At 59.6% G+C, this 15836-nt stretch overlaps 1 protein-coding gene across 1 annotated transcript; it reads right to left on the bottom strand.

Moving 5' to 3' along the window:
• Positions 1-5304: 5304 nt before the first annotated feature.
• On the bottom strand, positions 5305-14515 carry TMUB1 (transmembrane and ubiquitin like domain containing 1). Its single transcript, XM_082258552.1, has 3 exons — positions 14449-14515; positions 12663-13121; positions 5305-5968 (listed from the first exon to the last, which is right to left on the bottom strand). Exons 2-3 carry the CDS (start codon positions 13109-13111, stop codon positions 5626-5628), a joined length of 792 nt encoding a protein of 263 aa, XP_082114678.1. The 5' UTR covers positions 13112-13121; positions 14449-14515; the 3' UTR covers positions 5305-5625.
• Between the last annotated feature and the right edge of the window lie 1321 nt (positions 14516-15836).

The raw sequence follows: 15836 nt of genomic DNA, 5'->3' as shown, positions 1-15836 counted from the left end.
CTCGGGAAAAAGGTCAGACGCGGGAACGCTCGGGGAGGAGGTCAGACACGGGAACGCTTGGGGAGGAGGTCAGACACGGGAACGCTCAGGGAGGAGGTCAGACACGGGAACACTAGGGGAGGAGGTCAGACACGGGAATGATCGGGGAGGAGGTCAGACACGGGAACACTAGGGGAGGAGGTCAGACACGGGAATGATCGGGGTGGAGGTCAGACGCGGGCACGCTCGGGGTGGAGGTCAGACGCGGGAACGCTCGGGGTGGAGGTCAGTCACGGAGACGCTCGGGGAGGAGGTCAGACACGGAGACGCTCGGGGAGAAGGTCAGACGCGGGCACTCTCGGGGTGGAGGTCAGACGCGGGCACGCTCGGGGTGGAGGTCAGACGCGGGAACGCTCGGGGTGCAGGTCAGACGCGGGAACGCTCGGGGTGCAGGTCAGACGCGGGAACGCTCGGGGTGGAGGTCAGACGCGGGAACGCTCGTGGAGGAGGTCAGACGCGGAGACGCTCGGGGAGGAGGTCAGACGCGGGAACGCTCGGGGTGGAGGTCAGACACGGAGACGCTCGGGGAGGAGGTCAGAAGCGGGAACGCTCGGGGTGGAGGTCAGACGCGGGAACGCTCGGGGTGGAGGTCAGACGCGGGCACGCTCGGGGAGGAGGTCAGACGCCAGAACGCTCGGGGAGGAGGTCAGACACGGGAACGGTCGGGGTGGAGGTCAGACGCGGGAACGCTCGGGGTGGAGGTCAGATGCGGGCACGCTCGGGGTGAAGGTCAGACGCGGGAACGCTCGGGGTGGAGGTCAGATGCGGGCACGCTCGGGGTGGAGGTCAGACGCGGGAACGCTCTGGAAAAAGGTCAGACACGGGAACGCTCGGGGAGGAGGTCAGACACGGGAACGCTCGGGGAGGAGGTCAGACACGGGAACACTCGGGGAGGAGGTCAGACACGAGAATGATCGGGGAGGAGGTCAGACACGGGAATGATCGGGGAGGAGGTCAGACGGGGGAACGCTCGGGGTGGAGGTCAGACGCGGGCACGCTCGGGGTGGAGGTCAGACGCGGGAACGCTCGGGGTGGAGGTCAGACACGGAGACGCTCGGGGAGGAGGTCAGACGCGGAGACGCTCGGGGAGGAGGTCAGACGCGGACACGCTCAGGGAGGAGGTCAGACGCGGGAACGCTCGGGGTGGAGGTCAGACACGGAGACGCTCGGGGAGGAGGTCAGACGCGGGAACGCTCGTGGAGGAGGTCAGACGCGGAGACGCTCGGGGAGGAGGTCAGACGCGGGAACGCTCGGGGTGGAGGTCAGACACGGAGACGCTCGGGGAGGAGGTCAGAAGCGGGAACGCTCGGGGTGGAGGTCAGACGCGGGAACGCTCGGGGTGGAGGTCAGACGCGGGCACGCTCGGGGAGGAGGTCAGACGCCAGAACGCTCGGGGAGGAGGTCAGACGCGGGAACGGTCGGGGTGGAGGTCAGACGCGGGAACGCCTTGGGTGGAGGTCAGATGCGGGCACGCTCGGGGTGGAGGTCAGACGCGGGAACGCTCGGGGTGGAGGTCAGATGCGGGCACGCTCGGGGTGGAGGTCAGACGCGGGAACGCTCGGGGTGGAGGTCAGACGCGGGAACGCTCTGGAAAAAGGTCAGACACGGGAACACTCGGGGAGGAGGTCAGACACGGGAACGCTCGGGGAGGAGGTCAGACACGGGAACGCTCGGGGAGGAGGTCAGACACGGGAACGCTCGGGGAGGAGGTCAGACACGGGAACGCTCGGGGAGGAGGTCAGACACGGGAATGATCGGGGAGGAGGTCAGACACGGGAATGATCGGGGAGGAGGTCAGACGGGGGAACGCTCGGGGTGGAGGTCAGACGCGGGCACGCTCGGGGTGGAGGTCAGACGCGGAAACGCTCGGGGTGGAGTTCAGACACGGAGACGCTCGGGGAGGAGGTCAGACGCGGAGACGCTCGGGGAGGAGGTCAGACGCGGAGACACTCGGGGAGGAGGTCAGACGCGGGAACGCTCGGGGTGGAGGTCAGACACGGAGACGCTCGGGGAGGAGGTCAGAAGCGGGAACGCTCGGGGTGGAGGTCAGACGCGGGAACGCTCGGGGTGGAGGTCAGACGCGGGCACGCTCGGGGAGGAGGTCAGACGTCAGAACGCTCGGGGAGGAGGTCAGACGCGGGAACGCTCGGGGTGGAGGTCAGACGCGGGAACGCTCGGGGTGGAGGTCAGATGCGGACACGCTCGGGGTGGAGGTCAAACGCGGGAACGCTCGGGGTGGAGGTCAGATGCGGGCACGCCCGGGGTGGAGGTCAGACGCGGGAACGCTCGGGGAGGAGGTCAGACGCGGGAACGCTCGGGAAGAAGGTCAGACACGGGAACGCTCGGGGTGGAGGTCACATGCGGGCACGCTCGGCGTGGAGGTCACACACGGAGACGCTCGGGGAGGAGGTCAGAAGCGGGAACGCTCGGGGTGGAGGTCAGACGCGGGAACGCTCGGGTGGACGTCAGACGCGGGCACGCTTGGGGAGGAGGTCAAACACGGGAAAGCTCGGGGAGAAGGTCAGACGCCAAAATGCTCGGGGAGGAGGTCAGACGCGGGAAAGCTCCGGGAGAAGGTCAGACACGGGCACGCTCGGGGTGGAGGTTAGACGCCAGAACGCTCGGGGAGGAGGTCAGACGCCGGAACGCTCGGGGAGGAGGTCAAACACAGGAAAGCTCGGGGAGGAGGTCAGACAGCGGAACGCTCGGGGAGGAGGTCAAACACGGGAAAGCTCAGGGAGGAGGTCAGACAGCGGAACGCTCGGGGAGGAGGTCAAACACGGGAAAGCTCGGGGAGGAGGTCAGACACAGGAAAGCTCGGGGTGGAGGTCAGACACAGGAACGCTCGGGGAGGAGGTCAGACACAGGAACGCTCAGGGAGGAGGTCAGATGCGGGCACGCTCGGGGTGAAGGTCAGACGCGGGAACGCTCGGGGTGGAGGTCAGATGCGGGCACGCTCGGGGTGGAGGTCAGACGCGGGAACGCTCTGGAAAAAGGTCAGACACAGGAACACTCGGGGAGGAGGTCAGACACAGGAACGCTCGGGGAGGAGGTCAGACACGGGAACGCTCGGGGAGGAGGTCAGACACGGGAACACTCGGGGAGGAGGTCAGACACGAGAATGATCGGGGAGGAGGTCAGACACGGGAATGATCGGGGAGGAGGTCAGACGGGGGAACGCTCGGGGTGGAGGTCAGACGCGGGCACGCTCGGGGTGGAGGTCAGACGCGGGAACGCTCGGGGTGGAGGTCAGACACGGAGACGCTCGGGGAGGAGGTCAGACGCGGAGACGCTCGGGGAGGAGGTCAGACGCGGACACGCTCAGGGAGGAGGTCAGACGCGGGAACGCTCGGGGTGGAGGTCAGACACGGAGACGCTCGGGGAGGAGGTCAGACGCGGGAACGCTCGTGGAGGAGGTCAGACGCGGAGACGCTCGGGGAGGAGGTCAGACGCGGGAACGCTCGGGGTGGAGGTCAGACACGGAGACGCTCGGGGAGGAGGTCAGAAGCGGGAACGCTCGGGGTGGAGGTCAGACGCGGGAACGCTCGGGGTGGAGGTCAGACGCGGGAACGAGGTCAGACGCCAGAACGCTCGGGGAGGAGGTCAGACGCGGGAACGGTCGGGGTGGAGGTCAGACGCGGGAACGCCTTGGGTGGAGGTCAGATGCGGGCACGCTCGGGGTGGAGGTCAGACGCGGGAACGCTCGGGGTGGAGGTCAGATGCGGGCACGCTCGGGGTGGAGGTCAGACGCGGGAACGCTCGGGGTGGAGGTCAGACGCGGGAACGCTCTGGAAAAAGGTCAGACACGGGAACACTCGGGGAGGAGGTCAGACACGGGAACGCTCGGGGAGGAGGTCAGACACGGGAACGCTCGGGGAGGAGGTCAGACACGGGAACACTCGGGGAGGAGGTCAGACACGGGAATGATCGGGGAGGAGGTCAGACACGGGAATGATCGGGGAGGAGGTCAGACGGGGGAACGCTCGGGGTGGAGGTCAGACGCGGGCACGCTCGGGGTGGAGGTCAGACGCGGAAACGCTCGGGGTGGAGTTCAGACACGGAGACGCTCGGGGAGGAGGTCAGACGCGGAGACGCTCGGGGAGGAGGTCAGACGCGGAGACGCTCGGGGAGGAGGTCAGACGCGGGAACGCTCGGGGTGGAGGTCAGACACGGAGACGCTCGGGGAGGAGGTCAGAAGCGGGAACGCTCGGGGTGGAGGTCAGACGCGGGAACGCTCGGGGTGGAGGTCAGACGCGGGCACGCTCGGGGAGGAGGTCAGACGTCAGAACGCTCGGGGAGGAGGTCAGACGCGGGAACGCTCGGGGTGGAGGTCAGACGCGGGAACGCTCGGGGTGGAGGTCAGATGCGGACACGCTCGGGGTGGAGGTCAAACGCGGGAACGCTCGGGGTGGAGGTCAGATGCGGGCACGCCCGGGGTGGAGGTCAGACGCGGGAACGCTCGGGGAGGAGGTCAGACGCGGGAACGCTCGGGAAGAAGGTCAGACACGGGAACGCTCGGGGTGGAGGTCACATGCGGGCACGCTCGGCGTGGAGGTCACACACGGAGACGCTCGGGGAGGAGGTCAGAAGCGGGAACGCTCGGGGTGGAGGTCAGACGCGGGAACGCTCGCGTGGACGTCAGACGCGGGCACGCTTGGGGAGGAGGTCAAACACGGGAAAGCTCGGGGAGAAGGTCAGACGCCAAAATGCTCGGGGAGGAGGTCAGACGCGGGAAAGCTCCGGGAGAAGGTCAGACACGGGCACGCTCGGGGTGGAGGTTAGACGCCAGAACGCTCGGGGAGGAGGTCAGACGCCGGAACGCTCGGGGAGGAGGTCAAACACAGGAAAGCTCGGGGAGGAGGTCAGACAGCGGAACGCTCGGGGAGGAGGTCAAACACGGGAAAGCTCAGGGAGGAGGTCAGACAGCGGAACGCTCGGGGAGGAGGTCAAACACGGGAAAGCTCGGGGAGGAGGTCAGACACAGGAAAGCTCGGGGTGGAGGTCAGACACAGGAACGCTCGGGGAGGAGGTCAGACACAGGAACGCTCAGGGAGGAGGTCAGACACGGGAACGCTCGGGGAGGAGGTCAGCTGCAGGTGTGAGGGCCACATGAAATGGCCTCGAGGGCCGGATTCGGCCCGCGGGCCTTGTGTTTGACACGTGTGATCTAGATGGTCTCAGGAGAGCCCTGGGTAAGTGGATATGGATGGTCTGTGTATGCCTCGGGGATTACAAAACACAAATAAGAACATTTGAGGCCAAATATTGCATGTTTAGAGAATTGGCGTTCTATTATTTTAGCATTGAAGAGACATGATGATAACCATACATGGTCAGCCTCCATCGGCCGGACATGACCATAACATAAGAGAATTCTGCACTTTTAGAGTCAACTCATCACAGACAGCGGCTCAGGACTGACAGATGTTTATTGACGTGAAGAAGCCACCAGATGTCACGAGACGTGGTCTGACTGCTGGGGGACGTTCTGCTGTCACCTCAGCAATGGTCAGTCTAATTCTGTGGAAGGACGTGAATGGCAGAAGTGAGAATGAAGATTTCCAGTCATTGCTGGTGATGGTCCTCCTATCCTCGGTACGTGGCAAACGTTATGACAATGACAAGCAGAGTGATGGCTCCCAGGCACACAGTGGCTGTGGCAGTGAATATATGAGGGTACTGGAACTGGCAGTACCACAATAAGGCTAAAATGAGGACTAATAAAGGAACCAGAAGAGTGCCAATGTTCAGAGGAACCTCAGGAAGGTCGCTACTGCTCTGTCCAGGGGATGCTGCATGCTGGGAGATGTGACAATGCACCACACAGCCATCCGTCAGCTGAAGAGACGCCACAGTCCGCGAATCATCCCGAAGAAGCTGCCCCTGATAGATGAGACGGACATGATCCTCCTGGCCCGGAAACTGGGTCCTGGAAGAAGAAAAGGAGCCAATGGTCATTCATCCACAAAATACCCGGGTACACACGTGGACCATAAGTCACCCCAATGATTCCCAGGAACACAATGTAATACGCCCCTCCAATACCGAACGTGGGCCATAAGTCACCCCAATGATTCCCAGGAACACAATGTAATATGCCCCTCCAATACCGAACGTGGACCATAAGTCACCCCAATGATTCCCAGGAACACAATGTAATACACCCCTCCAATACCGAACGTGGGCCATAAGTCACCCCAATGATTCCCAGGAACACAATGTAATATGCCCCTCCAATACCGAACGTGGACCATTAGTCACCCCAATGATTCCCAGGAACACAATGTAATACTGTCCTGAGAAGTATGAAGGGAACCAGTGGGACCCAGGTACCCCCATCTACTGTCCAGAGAAGTGGATGGGGGATGGGATGGTTGGTGGCTCTGTGTGGGACACAGTCGGGGATGGGAAGGACACAGTCGGGGATGGGATGGACACAGTAATGAATGGACACAGTCGGGGATGGGATAGACACAGTAATGAATGGACACAGTCGGGGATGGGATGGACACAGTCGGGGATGGGAAGGACACAGTCGGGGATGGGAAGGACACAGTCGGGGATGGGAAGGACACAGTCGGGGATGGGAAGGACACAGTCGGGGATGGGAAGGACACAGTCGGGGATGGGAAGGACGAAGTCGGCGATGGGAAGGACACAGTCGGCGATGGGAAGGACACAGTCGGCGATGGGAAGGACACAGTCGGCGATGGGAAGGACACAGTCGGCGATGGGAAGGACACAGTAATGAATGGACACAGTCGGGGATGGGATGGACACAGTCGGGGATGGGAAGGACACAGTCGGCGATGGGATGGACACAGTCGGCGATGGGATGGACACAGTAATGAATGGACACAGTCGGGGATGGGATGGACACAGTCGGGGATGGGAAGGACACAGTCGGGGATGGGAAGGACACAGTCGGGGATGGGATGGACACAGTCGGGGATGGGATGGACACAGTCGGGGATGGGATGGACGGGATGGACACAGTCAGGGATGGGATGGACACAGTAATGAATGGACACAGTCGGGGATGGGATGGACACAGTCGGGGATGGGAAGGACACAGTCGGGGATGGGAAGGACGCAGTAATGAATGGACACAGTGGGGGATGTGATGGACAAAGTCGGGGATGGGAAGGACACAGTCGGGGATGGGAAGGACACAGTGGGGGATGGGAAGGACACAGTGGGGGATGGGAAGGACACAGTCGGGGATGGGAAGGACACAGTCGGGGATGGGAAGGACACAGTCGGGGATTGGATGGACGGGATGGACACAGTCAGGGATGGGATGGACACAGTAATGAATGGACACAGTCGGGGATGGGATGGACACAGTCGGGGATGGGATGGACACAGTCGGGGATGGGAAGGACACAGTAATGAATGGACACAGTGGGGGATGGGAAGGACACAGTGGGGGATGGGAAGGACACAGTCGGGGATGGGATGGACACAGTCGGGGATGGGAAGGACACAGTCGGGGATGGGATGGACACAGTAATGAATGGACACAGTCGGGAATGGGAAGGACACAGTCGGGGATGGGAAGGACACAGTCGGGGATGGGAAGGACACAGTCGGGGATGGGATGGACACAGTAATGAATGGACACAGTCGGGGATGGGAAGGACACAGTCGGCGATGGGAAGGACACAGTAATGAATGGACACAGTCGGGGATGGGAAGGACACAGTCGGCGATGGGAAGGACACAGTCGGGGATGGGATGGACACAGTCGGGGATGGGAAGGACACAGTCGGGGATGGGATGGACACAGTAATGAATGGACACAGTCGGGGATGGGATGGACACAGTCGGGGATGGGATGGACACAGTCGGGGATGGGATGGACACAGTCGGGGAATGGGATGGACAAAGTCGGGGAATGGGATGGACAAAGTCGGGGAATGGGATGGACAAAGTCGGGGAATGGGATGGACAAAGTCAGTAATGGGATGGACACAGTCGGGGATGGGATGGACACAGTAATGAATGGACACAGTCGGGGATGGGATAGACACAGTAATGAATGGACACAGTCGGGGATGGGATGGACACAGTCGGGGATGGGATGGACACAGTAATGAATGGACACAGTCAAGGATGGGATGGACACAGTCGGGGATGGGATGGACACAGTAATGAATGGACACAATCGGGGATGGGATGGACACAGTCGGGGATGGGAAGGACACAGTCGGGGATGGGATGGACACAGTCGGGGATGGGATGGACACAGTCGGGGATGGGATGGACACAGTCGGGGATAGGATGGACACAGTCGGGGATAGGATGGACACAGTAATGAATGGACACAGTCGGGGATGGGATGGACACAGTCGGGGATGGGAAGGACACAGTCGGGGAAGGGAAGGACACAGTCGGGGATGGGATGGACACAGTCGGGGATGGGATGGACAGTCGGGGATGGGATAGACACAGTAATGAATGGACACAGTCGGGGATGGGAAGGACACAGTCAGGGATGGGAAGGACACAGTCAGGGATGGGATGGACACAGTAATGAATGGACACAGTCGGGGATGGGATGGACACAGTCGGGGATGGGATAGACACAGTAATGAATGGACACAGTCGGGGATGGGATGGACACAGTCGGGGATGGGATGGACACAGTCGGGGATGGGATGGACACAGTAATGAATGGACACAGTCGGGGATAGGATGGACACAGTCGGGGATGGGATAGACACAGTAATGAATGGACACATTTGGGGATGGGATGGACACAGTCAGGGATGGACACAGTCGGGGATGGGAAGGACACAGTCGGGGATGGGAAGGACACAGTCGGGGATGGGAAGGACACAGTCGGGGATGGGAAGGACACAGTCGGGGATGGGATGGACACAGTCGGGGATGGGATGGACACAGTAATGAATGGACACAGTCGGGGATGGGATGGACACAGTAATGAATGGACACAGTCATGAATGGACACAGTCGGGGATGGGATGGACAAAAGTAGGTTGGATGCTTAGCGTGGGAGGAGTAGGTTGGTTGGTGGGTCTGTGTGGGAGGAGTAGATCGGCCGGCGGCTCTGTGTAGGAGGAGAAGGTTCTTTGGTGGCTCTGTGTGGGAGGAGTAGATCGGCCGGCAGCTCTGTGTGGAAGGAGTAGGTTGGTTGGTGGGTCTGTGTGGGAGGAGTAGGTTGGTTGGTGGCTCTGTGAAGGGAGGAGTAGGTTGGTTGGTGGCTCTGTGTGGGAGGAGTAGATCGGCCGGTGGGTCTGTGTGGGAGGAGTAGGTTGGTTGGTGGCTCTGTGTGGGAGGAGTAGGTTGGTTGGTGGCTCTGTGTGGGAGGAGTAGGTTGGTTGGTGGCTCTGTGTGGGGAGGAGTGGGTTGGTTGGTGGCTCTGTGTGGGAGGAGTAGGTTGGTTGGTGGCTCTGTGAGGGGAGGAGTAGGTTGGTTGGTGGCTCTGTGTGGGGAGGAGTGGGTTGGTTGGTGGCTCTGTGTGGGAGAAGTAGGTTGGTTGGTGGCTCTGTGTGGGAGGAGTAGGTTGGTTGGTGGGTCTGTGTGGGAGGAGTAGGTTGGTTGGTGGCTCTGTGTGGGAGGAGTAGGTTGGTTGGTGGGTCTGTGTGGGGAGGAGTGGGTTGGTTGGTGGCTCTGTGTGGGGAGGAGTGGGTTGGTTGGTGGGTCTGTGTGGGAGGAGTAGATCGGCCGGTGGGTCTGTGTGGGAGGAGTAGGTTGGTTGGTGGCTCTGTGTGGGAGGAGTAGGTTGGTTGGTGGCTCTGTGTGGGAGGAGTAGGTTGGTTGGTGGCTCTGTGTGGGAGGAGTAGGTTGGTTGGTGGCTCTGTGTGGGAGGAGTAGGTTGGTTGGTGGGTCTGTGTGGGAGGAGTAGGTTGGTTGGTGGCTCTGTGAGGGGAGGAGTAGGTTGGTTGGTGGCTCTGTGTGGGAGGAGTGGGTTGGTGGCTCTGTGTGGGAGGAGTAGGTTGGTTGGTGGCTCTGTGTGGGAGGAGTAGGTTGGTTGGTGGCTCTGTGTGGGAGGAGTAGGTTGGTTGGTGGGTCTGTGTGGGAGGAGTGGGTTGGTTGGTGGCTCTGTGTGGGAGGAGTAGGTTGGTTGGTGGGTCTGTGTGGGAGGAGTAGATCGGCCGGTGGGTCTGTGTGGGAGGAGTAGGTTGGTTGGTGGCTCTGTGTGGGAGGAGTGGGTTGGTTGGTGGCTCTGTGTGGGAGGAGTAGGTTGGTTGGTGGCTCTGTGTGGGGAGGAGTAGGTTGGTTGGTGGCTCTGTGTGGGGAGGAGTAGGTTGGTTGGTGGGTCTGTGTGGGAGGAGTAGGTTGGTTGGTGGGTCTGTGTGGGGAGGAGTGGGTTGGTTGGTGGCTCTGTGTGGGAGGAGTGGGTTGGTTGGTGGCTCTGTGTGGGAGGAGTAGGTTGGTTGGTGGCTCTGTGTGGGGAGGAGTAGGTTGGTTGGTGGGTCTGTGTGGGAGGAGTAGGTTGGTTGGTGGGTCTGTGTGGGGAGGAGTGGGTTGGTTGGTGGCTCTGTGTGGGAGGAGTGGGTTGGTTGGTGGCTCTGTGTGGGAGGAGTAGGTTGGTTGGTGGCTCTGTGTGGGGAGGAGTAGGTTGGTTGGTGGCTCTGTGTGGGAGGAGTGGGTTGGTTGGTGGGTCTGTGTGGGAGGAGTAGGTTGGTTGGTGGCTCTGTGTGGGAGGAGTGGGTTGGTTGGTGGCTCTGTGTGGGAGGAGTAGGTTGGTTGGTGGCTCTGTGTGGGAGGAGTAGGTTGGTTGGTGGGTCTGTGTGGGAGGAGTAGGTTGGTTGGTGGCTCTGTGTGGGAGGAGTGGGTTGGTTGGTGGCTCTGTGTGGGAGGAGTAGGTTGGTTGGTGGCTCTGTGTGGGAGGAGTAGGTTGGTTGGTGGGTCTGTGTGGGAGGAGTGGGTTGGTTGGTGGCTCTGTGTGGGAGGAGTAGGTTGGTTGGTGGGTCTGTGTGGGAGGAGTAGGTTGGTTGGTGGCTCTGTGTGGGAGGAGTAGATCGGCCGGTGGGTCTGTGTGGGAGGAGTAGGTTGGTTGGTGGCTCTGTGTGGGAGGAGTGGGTTGGTTGGTGGCTCTGTGTGGGAGGAGTAGGTTGGTTGGTGGCTCTGTGAGGGGAGGAGTAGGTTGGTTGGTGGCTCTGTGTGGGAGGAGTAGGTTGGTTGGTGGCTCTGTGAGGGGAGGAGTAGGTTGGTTGGTGGCTCTGTGTGGGAGGAGTAGGTTGGTTGGTGGCTCTGTGTGGGAGGAGTAGGTTGGTTGGTGGGTCTGTGTGGGAGGAGTGGGTTGCTTGGTGGGTCTGTGTGGGAGGAGTAGATCGGCCGGTGGGTCTGTGTGGGAGGAGTAGGTTGGTTGGTGGCTCTGTGTGGGAGGAGTGGGTTGGTTGGTGGGTCTGTGTGGGAGGAGTGGGTTGGTTGGTGGCTCTGTGTGGGAGGAGTGGGTTGGTTGGTGGCTCTGTGTGGGAGGAGTATATGGGCCGGGGGGTCTGTGTGGGAGGAGTAGGTTGGTTGGTGGCTCTGTGTGGGAGGAGTGGGTTGGTTGGTGGGTCTGTGTGGGAGGAGTAGGTTGGTTGGTGGCTCTGTGTGGGAGGAGTAGGTTGGTTGGTGGCTCTGTGTGGGAGGAGTGGGTTGGTTGGTGGCTCTGTGTGGGAGGAGTAGATCGGCCGGTGGGTCTGTGTGGGAGGAGTAGGTTGGTTGGTGGCTCTGTGTGGGAGGAGTGGGTTGGTTGGTGGGTCTGTGTGGGAGGAGTGGGTTGGTTGGTGGCTCTGTGTGGGAGGAGTGGGTTGGTTGGTGGCTCTGTGTGGGAGGAGTATATGGGCCGGGGGGTCTGTGTGGGAGGAGTAGGTTGGTTGGTGGCTCTGTGTGGGAGGAGTGGGTTGGTTGGTGGCTCTGTGTGGGAGGAGTAGGTTGGTTGGTGGCTCTGTGTGGGAGGAGTAGGTTGGTTGGTGGCTCTGTGTGGGAGGACTGGGTTGGTTGGTGGCTCTGTGTGGGAGGAGTGGGTTGGTTGGTGGCTCTGTGTGGGAGGAGTGGGTTGGTTGGTGGCTCTGTGTGGGAGGAGTAGGTTGGTTGGTGGGTCTGTGTGGGAGGAGTAGGTTGGTTGGTGGCTCTGTGTGGGAGGAGTAGGTTGGTTGGTGGCTCTGTGTGGGAGGAGTATATGGGCCGGGGGGTCTGTGTGGGAGGAGTAGGTTGGTTGGTGGCTCTGTGTGGGAGGAGTAGGTTGGTTGGTGGCTCTGTGTGGGAGGACTGGGTTGGTTGGTGGCTCTGTGTGGGAGGACTGGGTTGGTTGGTGGCTCTGTGTGGGAGGAGTGGGTTGGTTGGTGGCTCTGTGTGGGAGGAGTAGGTTGGTTGGTGGCTCTGTGTGGGAGGAGTGGGTTGGTTGGTGGCTCTGTGTGGGAGGAGTGGGTTGGTTGGTGGCTCTGTGTGGGAGGAGTAGGTTGGTTGGTGGCTCTGTGTGGGAGGAGTAGGTTGGTTGGTGGCTCTGTGTGGGAGGAGTAAATCGGCCCGGCGGCTCGGTGTGGGAGGAGTAAATCAGCCAGCGAATCGGTGTGGATCCCTGTAGGGAGTCAATGCCAGTAAAGGGTAAATCATTCAATCTCAATGCCACCTTCATTCATCCAATCCCTGGCTCCACCCCTTACCTCTTGATGTGCAGGACGGTGTCAGTCAGACGGACCGGCACCACGCGCTCCGTGTCATTCAAGAACTTTAGGCGCAGAGATATTCTGTCTCTGCTTTCTGATGGGGCCCCGGGCCCTCGGTTTCTCAGTGTGGGGGGGTCATTCTCAGGATCAGATTCCAGGGGGGGCTCCTGAGGGCTCTCAGAGGAGTCGCTGGGAACATCGGAGGGTGATGGGCGGTTATCTAAGGTGGCCTCCGTACCGGACAGAGGATCATCGGAGGTACTTGGGGCATCGGTGCTGGCCCCGCCCTCTTCTTCCTCAGGAACACCTGACGTGGGAGACGACCAATGAGAGCTGTTCCTCTCTGTGGTATGAGTAGAAATCCACGCCAAGATCACCACGGAGAGGAGGAGAATGAGAGCGAAGAGCAGCGTCACCTCATCACCCACACCTTCGATTAACGCCATGGAGGCCGCCCTGCGGAGGGAAGACAATTACTATAGGAAACGCATCCCGCCCCACCCCCAATCCTTTATTACCCCAGGAAGGGGCGGGACCTCATCAGCAATGTGAAGTCATGATACCGGTATGATGTCACGTCTTCAGTGAGGAATCGAGGACTGCTGAGCCCCATCAAAGGACCATCTGTAACCATAGTCCCCGTGTGCCCCACCCCCCATAGATCCCCTCCATCCACTGATTGGCTGATTGGAGTAGTGATGTCACCATAACAAAGTGTCCAGAGCAGAGCTTTGATCTCTCCACCCCCGGCCACCAAGTGCATGGAGGAAGCGTCCAATCATGTATTGCTACCAAATCGTCACACCTCCCCCTTCTCTTGGCCACACCTCCCCCTCCTGGTGGCCGCGGGTGGTCACACCTCCCCCTCCTGGTGGCCGCGTTTGGTCACACCTCCCCCTCCTGGTGGTCACACCTCCCCCTCCTGGTGGTCACACCTCCCCCTTCTGGTGGCCACACCTCCCCCTCCTGGTGGCCGCGGGTGGTCAAAGATGACCTTTTGTTGGCCGTGTAATATATCTGACAAACGGTGTATGATGGGCGGAGCCACAGGGGCCCCCAAAACAATGGAAGAGAAAGCCGAGCAAACAGGGGAACTCAAATAACATGAAAATATTGTGGGGGAGGGGACTCAGGGGGTTTGTAGTAGAGAATCCCCATTCCTATCACCCCCTCCCCCATTCCTATCACCCCTCCCCCATTCCTATCACCCCCTCCCCCATTCCTATCACCCCCCCCCCATTCCTATCACCCCCCTCCCCCATTCCTATCACCCCCTCCCCCATTCCTATCACCCCCCCCCATTCCTATCACCCCCCCCATTCCTATCACCCCCCCCATTCCTATCACCCCTCCCCCATTCCTATCACCCCTCCCCCATTCCTATCACCCCCCCCATTCCTATCACCCCCTCCCCCATTCCTATCACCCCCCCCCCATTCCTATCACCCCCCTCCATTTCTATTACATCCCCCATTCCTATCACCCCCCCCCCCATTCCTATCACCCCCTCCCCCATTCCTATCACCCCCCTCCCCCATTCCTATCACCCCCTCCCCCATTCCTATCACCCCTCCCCCATTCCTATCACCCCCCCCCATTCCTATCACCCCCCCCCATTCCTATCACCCCCCTCCCCCATTCCTATCACCCCCCCCCATTCCTATCACCACCCTCCCCCATTCCTATCACCCCCTCCCCCATTCCTATCACCCCCCCCCCCCCACACGTCTCAGAGCCCCCCCCCCCCCCATTCTTATCATAGAATATCCAGAATGTAACCCACACTCATCTCTGCTCTCTTCCTGTGTCACGTGTACACTTCACACAAAGCATGCCGGGAAATCCCCTCCACGTCACTCTACTCTGTCGCCATGTTGCTTACTGGCAATGACTTCAATCCTCTACCGCCACCTAATGTCCGCTCCGTGGTACTGCACCTCCTCTATTATATATGGGAATGTGATCACCTCCTCCTGTCCTCTGCTACCACCTAATGTCCGCTCTGCAGTACTGCACCTCCCCTATTATATATGGGAATGTGATCACCTCCTGTCCTCTGCCGCCACCTAATGTCTGCTCTGCGGTACTGCACCTCCTCTATTATATATGGGAATGTGATCACCTCCTCCTGTCCTCTGCTACCACCTAATGTCCGCTCCGTGGTACTGCACCTCCTCTATTATATATGGGAATGTGATCACCTCCTCCTGTCCTCTGCTACCACCTAATGTCCGCTCTGCGGTACTGCACCTCCTCTATTATATATGGGAATGTGATCACCTCCTCCTGTCCTCTGCCACCACCTAATGTCCGCTTCGTGGTACTGCACCTCCTCTATTATATATGGGAATGTGATCACCTCCTCCTGTCCTCTGCTACCACCTAATGTCCGCTCTGCGGTACTGCACCTCCTCTATTATATATGGGAATGTGATCACCTCGGAGGTAGGGGTCCAGGACAACCTGGGCTCTAGTGATCACAGGATGATCACATTTAGTGTAAATAACAATATAAAAAGGCAAGTGGGGAACATAAGAACCCTAAACTTCAGAAGGGCAAACTTTCCAAAATTGTACTCAATGATGGAAAGGGTAAACTGGGACCAAACCCTGGGATCACTGACCACAGAGGAAAAATGGGAATGCTTTAGGAACATATTAAACAAATGCATCTCACAGTGCATTCCTATGGGAAATAAATTTAGAAGAGACAAAGCCAAACCTGGCTGGCTAAACCGTAGCGTTAAAAAACTTATAAGGGGAAAAAAATTGGCCTTCAGGAAATATAAATCAGAGGGCACAGTATCGACTTTCGACCAATACAAGGAGGCAAATAGGAAGTGTAAACACGAAATCAAGATGGCTAAAATAGACTTTGAGAGACAAATAGCGGAGGATAGTAAAAAAAACCCAAAGAAATTCTTTAAGTATATCAACAGCAAAAAAACGAGGTCAGAGCATATTGCACACATAATTAACGATGATGGGAGGATGGTTACAGAGGACACTGAAAAAGCAACCGTGCTGAATGCTTTTTTCTCGTCAGTCTTTACACAGGAAAAGGAGGGGTACACTGACCATGACTGTATGGGGTACACTGACCATGACTGTATGGGGTACACTGACCATGACTGTATGGGGTACACTGACCATGACTGTATGGGGTACACT

Source organism: Pelophylax lessonae, assembly GCF_965119305.1.
Source record: "Pelophylax lessonae genome assembly, chromosome: 5".
NCBI classification, from domain to species: Eukaryota; Metazoa; Chordata; class Amphibia; order Anura; family Ranidae; genus Pelophylax; species Pelophylax lessonae.
The sequence above is the reverse complement of the archived record's forward strand: the minus strand, read 5'-3'. Positions and strand labels throughout refer to the sequence as shown.